Raw genomic sequence first — 17,556 nt, 5'->3', positions numbered from 1 at the left:
AGATCAGCCCTGGGATTTCTTTGGAAGGAATGATGCTGATGCTGAAACTCCAATACTTCGGCCACCTCATGCGAAGTGTTGACTCATTGGAAAAGACTCTGATGCTGGGAGGGATTGGAGGCAAGAGGAGAAGGGGACGACAGAGGATGAGATGGCTGGATGGCTTCACTGATTCGATGGATGTGAGTCTGAGTGAACTCTGGGAGTTGGTGATAGACAGGGAGGCCTGGCATGCTGCGATTCGTGGGGTCGCAAAGAGTCGGACACGACTGAGCGACTGATCTGATCTACTCTGTGAACCTCCCTGCAGGCATTATTGCGTCATCATATTTAGTTCCCAGCAATTCTGTGAGACAGGTGTCATCCCCGTTGAGAGATGAGGAACTCAAAACGAAGAGAAGGTCCAAGATTTGACCAAGTACCTATGGCTGTCAGTTGGGCGTCTTGGTCTCCTTGATCATGAGTCCATCTGATTCCTGTGCCCATGCTTTAAGCCACCTCTGTGTGGTGATTCCTGGACAACATTCATTTTCCTTCCCCTGGGAATTCTTTAAGACTAAATCTTCAAAATTTTGAGATTCCATAACTTTGAGATCCCAAGTTTTATAGTGTCCTGGATTTTAAGAATGTCTGTGGTATATGGTGCAGTGTCATGGTATAGGCTGCTTATCTGTCTGATTTTTATTAATTGTGGATGGTTGCATAGCAATGCGGCTGGACCATAAACTACCTTAGAGGAGAGTGAAATTAAATTCTGGCAGCTTTCTCTAAAATAATAGCAGAGTAACATGTGGGAACACATCGTGGTTATTAGGGCATGTGGTGTGGTATGAGATGCAATTATAAACTATTTTGACATGCAGTAGAAAGCAGAGCAAATGTATAAGTTTTAGGGATATAAAATAAAGGACTCCATACCGTTGTCTAGCTTGCCAACATGTAGGTCATGGAAGCAGACAGGAGACAGGAATTTGTGTTCCCAGCACAGCCAAGTCACCCCAAGCTGGGCCCCCACTTCAGCTGTAGGCTGGCCTCGTGCCATCCCCAGGAATCAGTGGCCCTGGCTTGCAAAAACAATGGCATCCTCTTCTCCCCACCACCAGGAATGAGCCAGGGATGAGCTTGGCACTCACATCCTCCCCCTGCTGCCTCTGCACCATATTCTCTCTGTCATCTCATACGAAGCACATGGCCCTCACCTTCAGAGGCTTTGACCCGCAGGATCGTTTCTACCTTTCTCTAGGACCACTACAGGTCCATTCTTTCTTTCTGACATTTGCCAACATCCAGGACAAACTGCACCCATACTGATGACTTTCTCATACCCTAATGTCCCTAATCCCCAACCTGATCAATTTCCCTAACCACCATCACACCTTGGCATAGGGACACCATGGTATTGGGGTATGGCTTATTAACAATGTTGTGATAGTTTCAAGTAGACAGCATAGGGACTCAGTCATACATATACATGTATCCATTCTCCCCCAAACTCCCGTCCCATCTAGGCCACTGCATAACATTGAGCAGAGTTCCCTTTGCTCTAAGTAGGTTCTTGTTGGTTATCCACTTTAAATACAGCAGAATGTACATGTCCATCACAAACACCCTAACTCCCCCCATCCTCATTCCTCATTGCTTGGTACTCAAATAGCTTTCTGGTCTTCCTCCTGCCCCCATCTCACCGTCTGCTTATTTACTTAATGCTTCATTGTGACCTTCCTGCACTGCTGTCCCGAGACTTCCTGCTCTTGCTCTAGAAACCACTCCTCTTGACTGGCATGTCGTCATCACGCACTTAACCAATGCTGTAGTCAGATCTCTATGCCCTTCCTTAACCCACTGCCTCAACAACCCTACTCATTCAACCCTGATGGGTGATCACCTACTTTTAGGTGGTTTTTGTTGGCTTGTTTTTTTAGTTCCCTGACCTGAGCTACTGGGATTTGCTAAAGAAAATAATGTCACCATCCTGGTTAGACATACTTCATATTCATGCTATCTGATTTACCTGGGAAATAATATGTGGATTTTTTTCCTGTTCCTAAGAATTCCCAAGAAATTCATCGTAGCAGTTATTTCCTAATCACTGTACTGACTCCCAAGTTCTCATGTCTCCATGGATGAACTCATTTTTATTCCACTAAAAATGTCAAGGCTTGTGGCATGGCATAGCATAATGACCTTCTAACTGTCCCTTCTCCACGTCACATCCACCTGCTTTGCTCACAATACTGGAAATCTATGGTCTTCTTTTTATGCCTGATCCCTCAGTGATGGAAGGGGTGTGAAGACAAGAAACATCAAGCCTGACTATGCTGTGATCTTTATTCCCTTTCAAGGCTCCATTTTTAGAAATGTGTCCTAATCAGTGCCTTGAGTTAAAGTGAAAACTATCCTCTTTGGAAGAGTGAGTCTTCTTGCTCTTCATTTTGACCCTTTGATGTGCAGTGGTGTGAAGACTGAGGGGTGAGGGTGGGCAAGATGTTTTGAGCACTCCCTGGAGGCCAGTGGTGTCCCATACAGTCCTTCCAGTTAGAGGCCCCTTCCTGCTTCTCCCCAGACCTTCCCTGCATTTTCCCACCTCCAACTTTTCCTCCCATAAATTCTTCCCTTCACCATATCTAGTAACTGTCACTCTTCCTATTCTTGAAGGACCAGAACAAATCCTACCTCCCTCTATAATATTTCTAAATTTCTTTAACCTCCAAAAGGTATTATGACATTGTGGTTAAGCCAACTAGAGTCTAATCTCATTTCTTTCAGTATCTCGTCATGTGACATCAACACAGACTCAATCTCTGTGAGGCTCGTCACAGAGCCCTTTTCATCAATAAATGGGAATGGTAATTATACCTACCCTATAGAATTTTTCTGAGAATTAATACCTAGAAAGTGTTTAGAAGCAGTGCCAGGAGCATACTGTAGGCTCAAAAATATTAGTTATTTTTAATGTCATTAACACCTTCCTTTAATTCCTGTCATGGCTTTAAGATGGGGTAAAATGTAACAGTAACTAATATTGTGTCTTCTGGATCATTAGGATATGAGTTTATATGGGGTAGTTAGGCAATAGCTCTGGACATTTTTTTCATATATAGGCCCCCGAAGCATGTATAATGAGTTGTACTCAAAGACATGTTTTTCAAATGTGTCAAGCTTAGATCAGCCTCAGATTGTTATTAAAAGTCTCAGATCGCTGCTGCTGCTGCTGCTACTAAGTCGATTCAGTCGTGTCCGACTCTGTGCGACCCCGTAGACGGGGGCCCACCAGGCTCCCCTGTCTCTGAGATTCTCCAGGCAAGAACACTGGAGTGGGTTGCCATTTCCTTCTCCAATGCATGAAAGCTAAAAGTGAAAGTCAAGTCACTCAGTTGTGTCTGACTCTTAGCGACCCCATGGACTGCAGCCTACCAGCTCCTCCGTCCATGGGATTCTCCAGGCAAGAGTACTGGAGTGGGGTGCCATTGATTAAATGTCTATCTGTCTTGGCTTTCAATCAGGCATCTGAAGAAAATAATATTTGAGTTTAGATTTTTTTTTTTCAGTGATGGCTCCTGGTTTAAGGGTTCCTGAATTTTGGTAAAGAATTCTTATTTTTAATCCAAGTATTGACATCAAAATGGTTGAGGGTGGGGAGGCACCCAGACATGTCCTGTATGATTGAAATGTCTACAACAAACAAACAAATAAATAAATAAACAAACGTGTTGCCACTCAGTCATGTCCGACTCTTTGTGACCCCATGGACTGTAGCCTACCAGGCTCCTCTGTCCATGATATTTTTCCAGGCAAGAGTACTGGAGTGGGTTGCCATTTCCTTCTCCAGGGGATCTTCCCGACCCAGGATTGAACCCGGGTCTCCTGCATTGCAGGCAGATGCTTTACCCTCTAAGCCATCAGGGAAGCCCCAAAATGTCAAGAAAAATATGCCTTATCCCCTTCCCAGGTTAAGTTGAATCCTCTCACTTCTCTCCAGCTCCTGGTGGTCCTCCTTGTACCAGCCTCTTCAGCTTTCAGACTCTCATCTTCCCTTCTTCTGCTCTTCCTCTAAGCCTTCTCAGCTTCCAGAAACACCCAGCCCCGCCTGCCTGACAGAGCTGCAGCCCTTGGAAACCCAGCCAGCCCCTAGGCTGCCTCACCAGCACCTTTCTTGGGCTGGTTTTTAACCTCCTGCAGCATCCAACAGCATACATTTATTTTATCTTTTGCTTGTCATTTATTTGTTATTCATTCAATAAACAGTAAGAGTTTACTATGTACCAGGCACTATGCAGTGCCCTAAGGACAGAGATGATCTCTCTGCCTGGGCATATATTGTTTTCAGTGTCAGATGGTATATTTCATTATCAGTGCTTTCAATAATCATTCTTCAGATGCTACTGTGTTTTAGATGTTATGATACAAAATGAAAATAATCCATTGTCTGGTCTCTAAGAACTCATAATCCAGTAGAAGAGAGACATACATAAACAAAGAAGAAGAATAAAGTGCCAGTGATGTCATCATGGGATGTAGAAGTGCTTGATCCCTCTAGGGGATGTGAAGGAGAGTTTCATAAAGGAGGATGCTTTGAGTGGAATTCTGCAAGATGTGTCCCATCATTAGACCCACATGGGATACAGGACAGTCTGAAAAAAAAGACAGCAGTGTCGACAAAGGTGGGGGATGTCAAATGGAGTGGGACATTTCTGGAAACTGCACACAAACCACTACCCTGTGACCTTTTTTTCCCTTTTAATATGCTGTGGGCTGTAGAACAGAGACTTGGGCATGACCAGCATGATGTCTTCATGGCCTCATCCCAGGAGTGCCTCTTTCTGAACAGGGAAATGATTTAAGATTGGATATGGTCTCCTTTGAATATCAGGTGCTGGGACTTAGGGCATGAAAAATAGTTAACCTCCCTTCCCATCCCCTGCCACAAGCAAATATCCCTTTATTTATCAGAGTTCTTATCCTGCCCCTTCCCCAAGAGCTACCAATACCCTGTTTGTTTTAGAAGCCTCATACGCACAAATTTCAAGACTCAGAAGGTTCTACTGCTTTTTCTTTTTAAGAAAGAATTAAAAATACACTCTTGCTGTGCCCTGCTTCCTCCCTTATAACTCCTGCTTGTTTTTATGTGAATCCCTGATCCCTAGATGAAATGGATAATACTGTATGTAGACCGCTGTGTAACTGTCATGATGCAGACTCCAAGTTGTTCTGTATAAAATGAGAAGCAAATGTTTTTATTGACAAACAAATTCAGTAGAATTAGAACAGAGGCTGAAAATGGGTAATGGTGAAACAGAGTGCTTGAGAATGGGCTGGAGAGCATCTTGAAACCCATGCTGAGGAGTTTTGATTTTATTAAAGAAGGAAATGACATAGTCAGATTTTATTTTATTTACTTGGATGGCTATATAGATATATTTTTCAATTAATTTTTATTGGAGTATAGTTGCTTTACCATGTTGTGTTAGTTTCAGCAAAGTGAATCACCCATTCATATACATATATACCCCTCTTTTTTTAATTTCCTTCCCATTTAGGTCACCACAGAGTATTAACTAGAGTTCCTTGTGCTATATACACTAGGTTCTCATTAGTTATCTATTTTATATATGGTAGTGTGTGCATGTCAGTTCCAATCTCCCAATTCGTCCCAACCACCCCCTTCCCCCTTGGTGTCTGTACATTTGTTCTCTACCTTTGTGTCTATTCCTGCTTTACAAATAAGTTCATCTGTGTCATTTTTCTAGATTCCACATATAAGTGATTTATATGATTTTTGTTTTTCTCTTTCTGGTTTATTTCACTCTGTATGAGTCTCTAGGTCCATCTACATCTCTGCAAATGGCACAGTTTCATTCCTTTTTATGGCAGAGTAATATTCCACTGTATATATGTACCACATCTTCTTTATTCATTCCTCTGTTGGACATTTAGATTGCTTCCATGTCCTGGCTATTGTGAATAGTGGCGTACACATAGATATATTTGGAAAATATGAATGTGCAAGTAGAGTCTAGTCAAAGGGATATGACAATATTTAGGTGAGAAAATATAAGGGCAGAAGTGGTGAGGATGAATTCTAACATTTCAGGTGTCCCATCTAAGTATCCGTTGCCTGGCTAGAACTGGGAGCTCAAAGGAGAAGGGTATGTTTGTGTTTAACAAGCAACTCTGGGACCAGGTGTGGTGAGGAGGGAGAGGGAGCTATTGTTTGTTAACTTTGCTGATTTTTGTGGTATAGATTCTCCCATCATGTGGCTTCCTGCTACCAATGTGACGTCACTACCTGCAGAGTTGGGAATGGACACTAACAATCCCATGGACCTGTGAGTCAATGAAAGGAAGGGCCAGCAGACCAATGGACAGGGAGGATTCGAGGCGACTCCAGTTTCTGCCTTAAAGAATTGCAGGCTGGACTCTGAGGGCCAGGACTCCAGGGAATAAGACAACTTAGAGGCTGCTTTGCAGCCAAAACCCATCTGGGAGTAGCAGGAGTCAAGTGCTGGTGAGACAAGTGTAAACACCCAGCACAGATGGCTCGGGGCAGAAACCTGGTGTGGCGCCAAGGCTTAGAGTCATGGCAGGGATACAACTGGAATCATGGCAGGACACGAGCATGTAAACAGCCTTGGGCACTGGGCAGGGAAGGCTGGCACAGAAGCCAGAAAGAGTACCTTCAGAAGGAAGAGCTTTTCATTTTCTAGAAAAGCTGAATGATGTGGTGTTTCTCATGTCCGGTGCATGGGAGAGATGCAGGGATGGCTTGGTGTCCCCATACTGCCTACAGCCCCCCAGTAGGATGCCATGGGTTCCTGTCCACACTGTCTCCTCAGGCTTGTCTGGTTCGGCAGTTTGGGGCACATACAAATGCAGAGGGAGGCAGTCACCCCACACCAGACAGATTCCTACCCAAGAGCTGTGTCAGAGGATGCCAGGCTCCAGGCACTGCTCTGAAGGAACTGACAGGAGTCACAGAGAGAAACTGGCCCAAGTCCTAGCAGATCCTGGGTCCCAGAGCACTGCTCAGGCACACCTGGTCACTGAACTGCTCTATACCTGGTGTGAGAAGTGGCTAACCAGGCCTGGTTGGGAATGGGTCTGCCTTCCAGCAGATGGACATGCAGCCAGAGGGAGCGGCTGGGCTACTTGTGTGGCTCACCCAGCCATGGGCCAGTCCTTTCCCAAGGCTAAACACCACCTGTCACCTGCAGACTCCCCAGCCTGCTTTTGAAGGCATCATGGCCCCATCTGTTAAGACTTTAAGCCCCAAGCTTAGCTGGGGACATCTGGCTATCAGTTCTAAAGGTACTTAGAACCCATCTCCATGGTAACTAGAACCCATCTTCACACAGGATGCTGTGTGGGATCATACCAGCCTCAGATCATCTCCAGCCTGAACCCTGAGGTAGGCATGTGCTTCCTTCCCTGTGTGGGTTTCGACCCCTTCCCAGTAAAAGCAGGAATATTCAAGCTATGGTCTCATCTGTAGCAGCCCTAAGAGAGTCTCTCTCCACCCCTCCCTCAGTTGCACAAGTTCAAAACTCTGACATTGACCCAGCTTAAACTCTGATTTAAACAGTGAATTTCAAAGCCATCCACGTTCACCATCTGTCTTTCCCATAATTCATCGGGATTATGGGAAACAATGACCAGACAGGGTGTTCAACTGAATTCTTTTAAATAGTAATAAAAAGATGCCTGTATAGGTATCAGTATATATAAACACATGTATGTAGGTATTATGGCTAGGTATGTGTATACACATACATTACACACCCTGCATTGTGACAATAGGCCACTTTTAAATATTCATAAAAAGCAACCAGCTAATTAAAATTAATGAGTGTTAGTCACTCAGTTGTGTCTGACTCTTTGTGACCCCATGGACTGTAGCCCGCCAGGCTCTTCTGTCCATGGGATTCTCAGGCAAGAATACTGGAGCGGTTTGCCATTCCCTTCTTCAGGGGATCCTCCTGACCCAGGGATCAAAACCAGGCTTTCTGCATTGCAGGCAGATTCTTTCCCCTCTGAATTGCCCATGCTAATAAAAAAGGAAATAAGCAAGACTAATATAGAATTATGTCTTGAATTTTACATTTCCATCATATGCAGGCACAAATTTAGCTCTAAACTTGATAACATAAGTGCTGTCTTGGAAAAGGCAACCTGGTCCTTGACACAGTTCAGGGTTCATTGGGTAGGAAATGAATGAATTACTCGGAGGAAATACAAGGATTCCTGATGGTAAGACCACAAAGCATCCTCCTGCTTCCTCCTACAGAGGACACTGCATGTTGTAAAGATTTTGGCAGGGTTCTCACAGAAAACACAGTGGCTGTTTCTTATTTTCCCTTCCCTGTTCACCAGTAGCAGCCCATCAAATTATCTTTGAGTTAACCCAGTGAGACTCTCTGGGGTGGTGGTTCTCAATCTTTGCTCTACATTTCAGTCTCCTGGGGAGGTTTTACAAATTTTGATGCCCAGGCTTCTGTTCCCCATAGAACATGGAGAGTGGGACCCAGGGTAGTAAAATTAAAAAATAATAACAACAGGTGCTCCTAATTGGCAGCAAAGTTTGAGAACCACTGCCTCTAGTCAGAGTTGATACTGAAACTCTACACACCAGTATGTGTTATTGTTGTTCAGTTGCTAAGTCCTGTCTGACTCTTTGCGAGTCTATATGATTTGGGAAAGTAGAGAAATACTTCCAGGTGGTTAGTCAATAGCCTTGGCCTGAACCCCAGGACTGTCTCCCAGCTGCTTGGACTCTTCTGCTGGGAGTGGTCCAACTTCCTCATAATGTACACTTTCGGGAGAGGAGACACTCGGAGCAGCAGTGTTACAACAAGACCTGGTACAGGGCTATAGCCGCCATTTGTTGCAATGGATCGAGCCCTTGTTGTGCAGACTGCTATTATGAGTGGCATCTCTGGGACTTCCCTGGTGTTCTAGTGGCTAAGACCCCATGCTCCCAATGCAGAGGGCCTGGGTTCCATCCCTGGTCATGGCACTAGATCCCACATGCCACAACTGAAGATCCCACATGCGTCAGCTAAGACCCAGTGCAGCCAAATAAATAAATGTTTAGTTGCCAAATCGTGTCCTACTCTTTGCGACCCAATGGATTGTAGCCCACCAGGCTCCTCTGTTCGTGGGATTTCCCAGGCAAGAATACTGAAGTGGGTTGCCATGTCCTTCTCCAGGGGATCTTTCCAACCCAAGGATCTCCTGCAAGGATCAACCCATGTCTCCTGCATTGCACTCAGATTCTTTACCACTAGAGCCATGGGCAAAGCCCAGTGTTTGCAAGTCAAAGTGTTAGTACCTCAGTCATGTCCAAATTCTTTGTGACCAAGGGGCTTGCTAAAAAAAAAAAAAAAAAAGATGGCATCTCTGCCTATAATAATGGGTAAACCACAAATTTAGCAGGAATCCTCCTCCTGCTTTTGACCACTATTGAACAGCAATAAGTTTAAAATTCTGTGTTGCCAACCTAAAAAGAAATCTCTATGTCTTAACTGACTGAGGAGATCCTGATGTCCTCTGTGAAGCATCTCTATCCCAACAGGTGAACACATACACGCGACAGGCCATCTGGCTCCACTTCAAGCTGATCCGAGGGGAGGGAGAGTTCCCTGGCAGAACCTTGGACAAGGGGCCTGGCCTAGAAATGGCATCTCAGTGGAATTTGTGTGCAGACTTATTACGCCTGTCCCTCATTTAGAACACACTCTACTGCAGAAGTTGTGCATCTACCCCTGCTGTTTTTCTGAACCTACTGCCACCCCACACCAAAGCAGGCAGCAACCAGACCCTAACGGGATCATGAACCACCCAAGAGAAGTCAAGAGTTATTCCAACAAGCACAATCTGGGTAGTGTCCAGGGCCTGAGAAGTCTGTCTTAAGTGGACTTCCCTCTGGTGATCTAGCGATTAAGACTCCACACTTCCATTGCAGGGGGTGCAGGTTTGATCCCTGGTCAGGGAACTAAGATCCCACATGCTGTGTGGCAAGGCCAAAAAGTTTCAAAGACAAAAACAGAAATGGAGTTTCAATCTAGTTCTTCTCCCAACATACCCCTACCAGTGTTACAGCCGTATGCAAGAACCATAACTGGTTCCTCTGAGGCTCTTAGGCCCCTGTCTCATGACCTTAATTCCACAGTATCATTGATGTGAGTCCAGTCTCTCTTCTGTCACTCCCTGGTGCTTCCTGCCCTCTAGCCCATGGACCTACATACATCTTCAAAGAGGAATCAGACTCCCACCCACATCACATGCCCCTACCTACTCACTTCAGTATCACCCCAGAATGCATTGAGACCTTCCTTCCTGCAAGTGAGTGGTGGTGCGGGGGGTGGGGGTGGGGCGGCGGAGGGCAAGTGGGGGAGGGAGAAGAGCTGCTTCTTTTGGGGGATGGGATCTGGGGAGCATCTTCTCTGGCCTCCGCCCAGGAACAAGGAAGAGTCAGCCCACCTGTGATGCCTCGCTGCTTGCCCTGTTGATGCTGGCTGGACCCGCCTTTGTCAGCTGACTAATAATGTCTGAGAGCTCATACATCCCACTACTGTGCCCTTGATAAAAATGCTCTGACTTCTCATATTCCTCCAGTGAAGGTGTTAATATCACCTGAGAAAACTGAGGCTCAGAGAGAGTAGATCACTTATTCAGATGGTAGTGCTGAGATTCACTTTCACCGTTCAGCTGGCTTTCAGGTGCCAGTTTGAGCTTTTCTTCTTCCATCACTGGCTTATTCAGGCCCCCATGCTAGTTTCACTGACCTGCTTGGGTGATCTGCTGTGGTTCCCAGCTGCATCCTCCTTTTCAGATCCTTCAAATACATTCACTCACCTCCCCATGCTCACTGCCTCCTTCAGATTTTGGGTACCCTTGGCTGAGCCATACAAGATCCTCAAGAGCCTCCCAAATGGTGGAGGCCCCACACATCAGACGTCCCCTTATTGATGGAAACATTTAACCATTTAACCTCATGCCTCCCCAAACCAAAGGCTCCTTTATAAAATAATTGACATGATTTCATGCAATTCATTCAATCTTGCATTCTTTGCTGCTAAAGTGATATTTGTGAAATTTGTCCCAATCTATGGATATGTATATATATACATACATATATAGCATAAATAACGATATATATATATATTTTTTTTTTTTCAGTTCTCAAATGTTTTAGAAGAGAAAAGAATTTGCTGATTTCTGTCAGCCTTGGAAGAGTATGGACAAATGTCATTATAAAGATATTTGTGTTTTTCTTTCTTTATTTTTCCAACAGAAATGAAACCAGAGATGAAGGCCAGAGTCAGGGAGCAGGGTCCTCAGATCCTTGGTGTCCAGAGAGTGTACATCCAGACAAGGGAAGAGAAGCGCATTAACCTGACCGTCGGGAGCAGAGCCTACCTGCTGCCCAACACATCTGTGATTATTAAGTGCCCAGTGCGACGATTCCAGAAATCTCGGATACAGTGGGAGAAGGACGGCCGTTGTCTGCAGAACTCCAAGCGGCTTGGCTTCACAAAGTCAGGTTCACTGAAGATTCACAGCCTTGCGGCCCTCGACATTGGTGAGTACCGGTGCATCGCAGGCCCCGCACAGGAGACTGTGGTGCTTAAGCTCATTGGCACCGACAACCGGCTCATTGCACCCCCAGCCCTTGGTGGGCACACCAGGGAATATCCTGGGATGGACAACAACGAGGCCAATAATTTGGGAGCCACGTGGCATAAGATGAGGCTGATGTGGAACAACAAAAACGAGCTTTATCTGCACAATGGCCAAATTAACAATCAGTCTCTCTTGAGAGCTCTGTTGGGCCACTGCAGCCCTTCTGCAGGAAACGCCAACTCCTGGGAGTTTGAAAACAAGCAGTTTGAAGCAGCAGTTAAACAGGGAGCCTATAGCATGGAGACCGCCCAGTTTGATGAGTTGATCAGGAACATGAGCCAGCTCATGGAAACGGGGGAGATCAGCGATGACCTGGCATCCCAGGTGATATATCAGCTGGTGGCCGAGTTAACCAAGGTGCAGCCTGCACATGCGCACTGGAGGGGCATCCCTGGAGAGGCACCTCCCACAGCTCAGCTAAGGGGGGAGACTGGAAGTGTGCCCCAAAGCTCGAACTCCAAAAACTCAGGCAAGCTGACATTCAAGCCGAAGGGACCTGTCCTCTTGAGGCAGAGCCAACCCACCTTGATTTCCTTTAATAAAACAGTAAATTCAAGGATTGGAAATACAGTCTACATTACAAGAAGGACGGAGGTCATCAACATACTGTGTGAGCTTGTCAGCCCCAGTGAGGCCACCTATACGTGGACCAAGGATGGAGCACTGTTACAACCCTCAGAAAAGTAAGTACAATCAGAGTACAGTGTTTACTCTGAGATGCCTTCTAAATGGATCTTCCAGCTTTCCTTAAAATATTGTCAAATTCCTTCTCCTAAGAATGTGCTTCCAACAGGATCCTTTGGAAAAGAAACTCCAAAATGTTAGGGCATGGCATTCACATACTCATTGGAATTCTAAAAATGAAATTGTACCATCACAGTCACTACCATGAAGGTGTAGTGCCAAACTGGATACCATAAGATTAAATGTAAGACTCTCGCTTTTCAGGTCACTTAATACTTAAAAATAAGATCAGGGACTTCCCTGGTGGTCCAGTGGTTCAGACTCTGTGCTTCCAATGCAGGGGGCACAGATTTGATCCCTGGTCGGGGAACTAAAATCCCACATGCTACGTGGTGCAGCCAAAAAATTAAAAAATTGTCCCTCCAAAAAAGTGAAATCAATCAGGCCATTAAAAAAACATACTTGCAGTTCTCTTAGAATATGCAGGAACTGCAAGAATCTTCTATATCTGGGAGATGTGGTGTCTCGTTTGAACTCACACCAGCCCTATGAGTCTGGCAGGGCAGGAGTTGATACTTTCTCAATGAGATCATTGAGGAACAGAATCTCATGACTAATTCATGGCCAGTCAGAAGCAGGGGCCACGTCATCTGGACCCCGCCAGGGGTGTTAGAGGGTCACACAAATAATAGCTTTGGTAGAAAGATTACCTGAAGTCATTTTCTAATATCAGGCAATGATTTATGTCACAAAACCGAAAAGTAATGATAAGGATCAAAGTTTTTTGAGATGTTTGAAGCAGTATTCAGTCACTTTATTTTATTGTAATAACTATCCATGTCAGTGAGAAAATGTCGCATTTCATTCATTTTACATAAAATAATGGAATAATAGAAACATTCACTCATTTTGTCTTCTCTACTGTCTCCAAATCTTGCTGTTAACACACACAGGGCTGTAGACATCTTGCTTTCTTTCAATTTGCATTCAACAGCTCCTTATCCACCTCCAGGGATTTTTCAGAGACATAGATGTTAAATTGTTTTGCAAACCATAAGGTACTTTAAAAATGCAAGTTTTATTTTTATCATCCTTTTTTTTTCTGCATCACCTAATGTGTGAAGCATTAAAAGAAATCTAGGTAAAATTCAATTTTTATATCACTGGACTGTCTTAGAATGGAAAGATAGAACAAATCTAATTTTAAATTCTTTTGCCTAAAACTCTGAACATTAGAGTATAATGTAGTTTTTGAAGTGGAATAAACCTTCCAGATCAACTAACTTAGCAGTTCTCAAATCTTTTGGTTTTAGGACTCCTTCAAACTTAAAAAAATGATGAGAAGCCAAAGAACTTTTGTTAATATGAATTAACTTTATGTTAATATGTTAACATATCTCATGATGTTTACGCTGTTAGAAATTAAAACCATGAAACATTTTAAATAGCTGTTTGTTAATCCATTTAGAAGTAACAGAAGTAAGCCCAATTCATGTTTATGTAAATAACATAATTTTTGAAAAGCAGTATTTTAAAGATTAATGATAATGACATTGTTTCACATCTCTGCCAATCTCTTTAATGTCTGGCTTAATGAAACATAGCTGGGCTTTCTCCTCAATGCTTCTACATTCAGTCTGTTGCCATATGTTGTTTTAATTGAAGTTTATGGAGAAAATTGTGCTTCATACATATATAAACAGGTTAGTTGGGAGGATAAGGAATACATTCATAATCTTTTAAGGTAATTATGGCTATTCTTCTTTAATGCTACACTAAAAATAGACAAGCAGTAGTTTCTTAAAGGTTAGGTGGGATGTGGAATCTAAAACCATGTTAAAGAGATTTTGGTAGTCTGTTACAATGAAATCTGTTGCTTTATCTTGTTCTTTGAATGGATCTTTTAACTAGACTAGATTTTATAACATCATACATTGGTCATTTGGAAAGTGTTGGCTGACTGAGTTATACACATCTTCCAAATGTTAACACGTTCCATCATACAATACCAAAAATACGCGTATTCTTTAATATTACTATCCCAACTTTTCAGAAAAGTCTTTGAGCTTTGGGAAGCAGTCAGACTCACAGTGAGCATGACGGATTTTCTGAAATTCTAATTTTCACTCGGAAGCTTGAATTTTATCATCGGCAACAATTACTGTCAGTTGTTTTCCTTGCATTGGCCAGCTCATTTTTGTTCATTAAAAAAATATATCTTCCAAATACCTAAATCCAAATAACCCTGGCTTATCTGTCAGTCATTATTTCAAGTAAAGTAGTATGCCATGAAAAAGGAGCTAGTTCAGCTAGCAATTCAAACAGTCACACCCACAGACTTTGGCAGACAGCAGAGGTATGGTGTGTATTTCCTGTTTTGTTGTACAGAATGTTAGAAAACTTACACTCGGGGGTAGAGATTTAGTGAAATAATAAGTTCTACTGCTTCATTAAGGATATTCTTATGGGAAATTGGCATTTTGTTTTTACTGCAAGTGTGTGGTAGCCAGAATACAGTAGCTACTGGTACACTTTGCTGCCACAGCTTTGATTCCATTCTGGTGCCAAGTTTTATCCACAACTGCTTTTACTATCAGTGCAAATATCAACACTCACAGTGAAAAAGGCAAATAACGGTATAGTGTCAATATTTACTATTATGAAAATAGTTTTGACCTCACGGATCCCTGGGATTCAAGGACCACCCTTTCAGGATTGCTCAACAATTTCACTTTAGAAATTATAAGGAACATAAGCCAAACCCAAATTGAGGAACATTCTATTTTTTATCAGTAGTCCTCAAAACTGTCAAAGTCATCAAAAAAATGGAGGGGGTGGGGGAAAGGCAGAAAAATTGTCACAGACCAGAAAAGACTAAGGAGACACAATGTCTAAATACAATATGATGTCCTGAATGGGAGATTGTGCAACAGGATAGCAACGTTAGTGGGAAAACTAATGAAATCTACATAAAGACTGAAGTTTTGTTAACAACAGTGATGGACCGATGCTGGTGCTTTAGTTTTGATGAAAGTATCACGTGCTGAAGATGTTCACGTCAGGGAAAACCAAGAAAGAAGGAGATAAGAACCCTCTGTACTGTCCTGGTTGCTTTTCTGTAATGCCAACATCATTCCAAAATAAAGTTTATTAAAAAAAAAAAAGAAAGAAACTATAAGGAAACAGAGGCTGAGAAAGCTGATCAGCTGATTTGTGGCCATAAAGTACTGGAGGGATGTGGTGGAAGACCGTGGTTAGTTCAAGTCAGTGTTTGTTGAACTGAGTTGGTTTGTGATCGTCTGACTTGCTCAAGTGGAATTTGCATTAGTTTCTGTGGCTGAGGCTCCTGAAGATCCCATAAAGATTCTGCCATCCTAAATCAGACCTGTTTCTGCATACTTTAAGAACCAGCCCTTTGACACTGAAGCAGTTCTACTTGTCTAGTAAGAGTTTTTGGTTTTAATATTTTAAAGGAATTTTTAAAAGATTTATTTTTATTTCCATGTTTTCTCTAATATACCTAATTAATTTTTTCAACTTACGTTTAAATTTCTTTATGCAAGAAAAGTTCTCCGGTTTAGATATATTTTTCTGACTCTTACAAATCTTTTCAACTGAAGTCATGCAGAAATGGAATGATGTTTGCAAGCGCCCCTCTCCAATAGGAGGCAACAGTGTAGGCGTGGAGTGCATTTAGACACCAGCTGAGTAAGAGATCACAGCTAGGAAGCAAAGGCTGTGGGTGGATTCCCTAGGGGTGACGTCTGTGAAGAGGTCAACTTCATTATCACTTCAAGTAAAGAATAAGATTTTGTGGTGGAGGTCAAGATCAGATTCCTTAAAGAACTCTACCTTTTGGTTCTCCAGCCCAGGGACTGGTCCAGCCTGGATCCTGGGTGACATCACCTGTCAGAAAGGTTCATGTGTGCTCAGCTATTTCTCAGTGACTTTTTGCTGTACTGTAAAACTGAGGCCCTAAAAGGAATCCTTTGAGAATTGCTAAATCATACAAACATACATATGAAATAATTTAAGAAAAGATTTTCATGTATAAACATTTGTCACGTAGAGTTGTTAGTTTTACTTTTTTACTTTTTTTCTTAATCAACTGTTCCTTAACAGGGATTTGACAGTGAGAGCCTGGCCCTGGTCATAGCTACCTCTGCCTTATTCCTGTTTTTGTTCTGGGCAATTCAGCTGTTTTGGTTTCTTCCCACCTTTGTATACTTCATTTGTGGGTTGCATGGGAACTTGCATTCTCTAGTACATTCATTCTCTACCATTATTCAGTTCTACTGTAGTCATTCATACACTGAGTCATTAAATGTTTTTGAAAACTTGCTATATAAAAGGTACTGTGCTAGGCATTGAAAATGCACAGCTGTGAATAAGATCTGGTCCCTGCTTTTGAAAAGATCACAATCTCATGAGAATAAAAAGATATTTCATCAAATAAATATATGAACCAAACCAGAAGGAGCCCAGAGGGAGAAGAAGATAACTCTAGGAGTATTGGGGAAAGCTTTACAAGGGAAATTACATTTGCTCCAGGACTCAGTGGGTAAGTCAGAGTTGCCAGAAGTGGGGAAGGGCATTCCAAATAGAGTGAACAACATATGCAAAAGCTCAGGGTGATGAAAGACCATGGAATGTTCTGGAAACTGTTAGAGGTTCTTTATGGCTACAGCAGAGGGTAAGCAAGCAATGTAAAGTGACAGGAAATGAAGTGGCCCAGTTCAGTTCATGAAGAAACATAGAGTATTTAGCAGTTGATCAAAACAGTCAGTCATGCTTAAAATCTTGCATGTTAGACTTCAGCATTAGGCAAACCAAGAACTTCCAGATGTCCAAGCTGGGTTTAGAAAAGGAAGAGGAACTAGAGATAAAAATTTCCAAGATTTGCTGGATTATAGAGAAAACAAGGGAATTTCAGAAAAACATCTATCTCTGTATCATTGACTACGATAAAGCCTTTGACTGTATAGATCATGACAAACTGTGGAAAACAGAATACCAGACCATCTTCCCTGTCTCCTGAGAAACCTGTATGAGGATCAAGAAGCAACAGTTAAAACCCTGTGTGGAACTGATTGGTTCAAGATCAAGAAAGGAGTACGAAAGTGCTGTCTGCTGTCACCCTGTTGGTTTAACCTATACACCGATCACATCATGAGAAATGCTGGGCTGGATGAG

At 43.0% G+C, this 17,556-nt stretch overlaps 1 protein-coding gene across 7 annotated transcripts in view; it reads left to right on the top strand.

Annotated features, from left to right (window-relative positions):
- ADAMTSL3 (ADAMTS like 3) overlaps window positions 1-17,556 on the top strand; it is a 408,215-nt gene that overhangs the window by 320,492 nt on the left and 70,167 nt on the right. For 6 of the 7 annotated variants that reach the window (XM_059879284.1, XM_059879285.1, XM_024982347.2 and 3 more), the window contains exon 21: window positions 11,291-12,362. In XM_059879284.1, the coding sequence (XP_059735267.1) occupies window positions 11,291-12,362 (1,072 nt within the window). The remainder of the gene's footprint in view (window positions 1-11,290; window positions 12,363-17,556) is intronic. The other variant, XM_024982349.2, reaches the window with a different exon arrangement.

The sequence above is a fragment of the Bos taurus genome, chromosome 21, assembly GCF_002263795.3.
Source record: "Bos taurus isolate L1 Dominette 01449 registration number 42190680 breed Hereford chromosome 21, ARS-UCD2.0, whole genome shotgun sequence".
Classification (NCBI taxonomy): Eukaryota; Metazoa; Chordata; class Mammalia; order Artiodactyla; family Bovidae; genus Bos; species Bos taurus.
The sequence above is the reverse complement of the archived record's forward strand: the minus strand, read 5'-3'. Positions and strand labels throughout refer to the sequence as shown.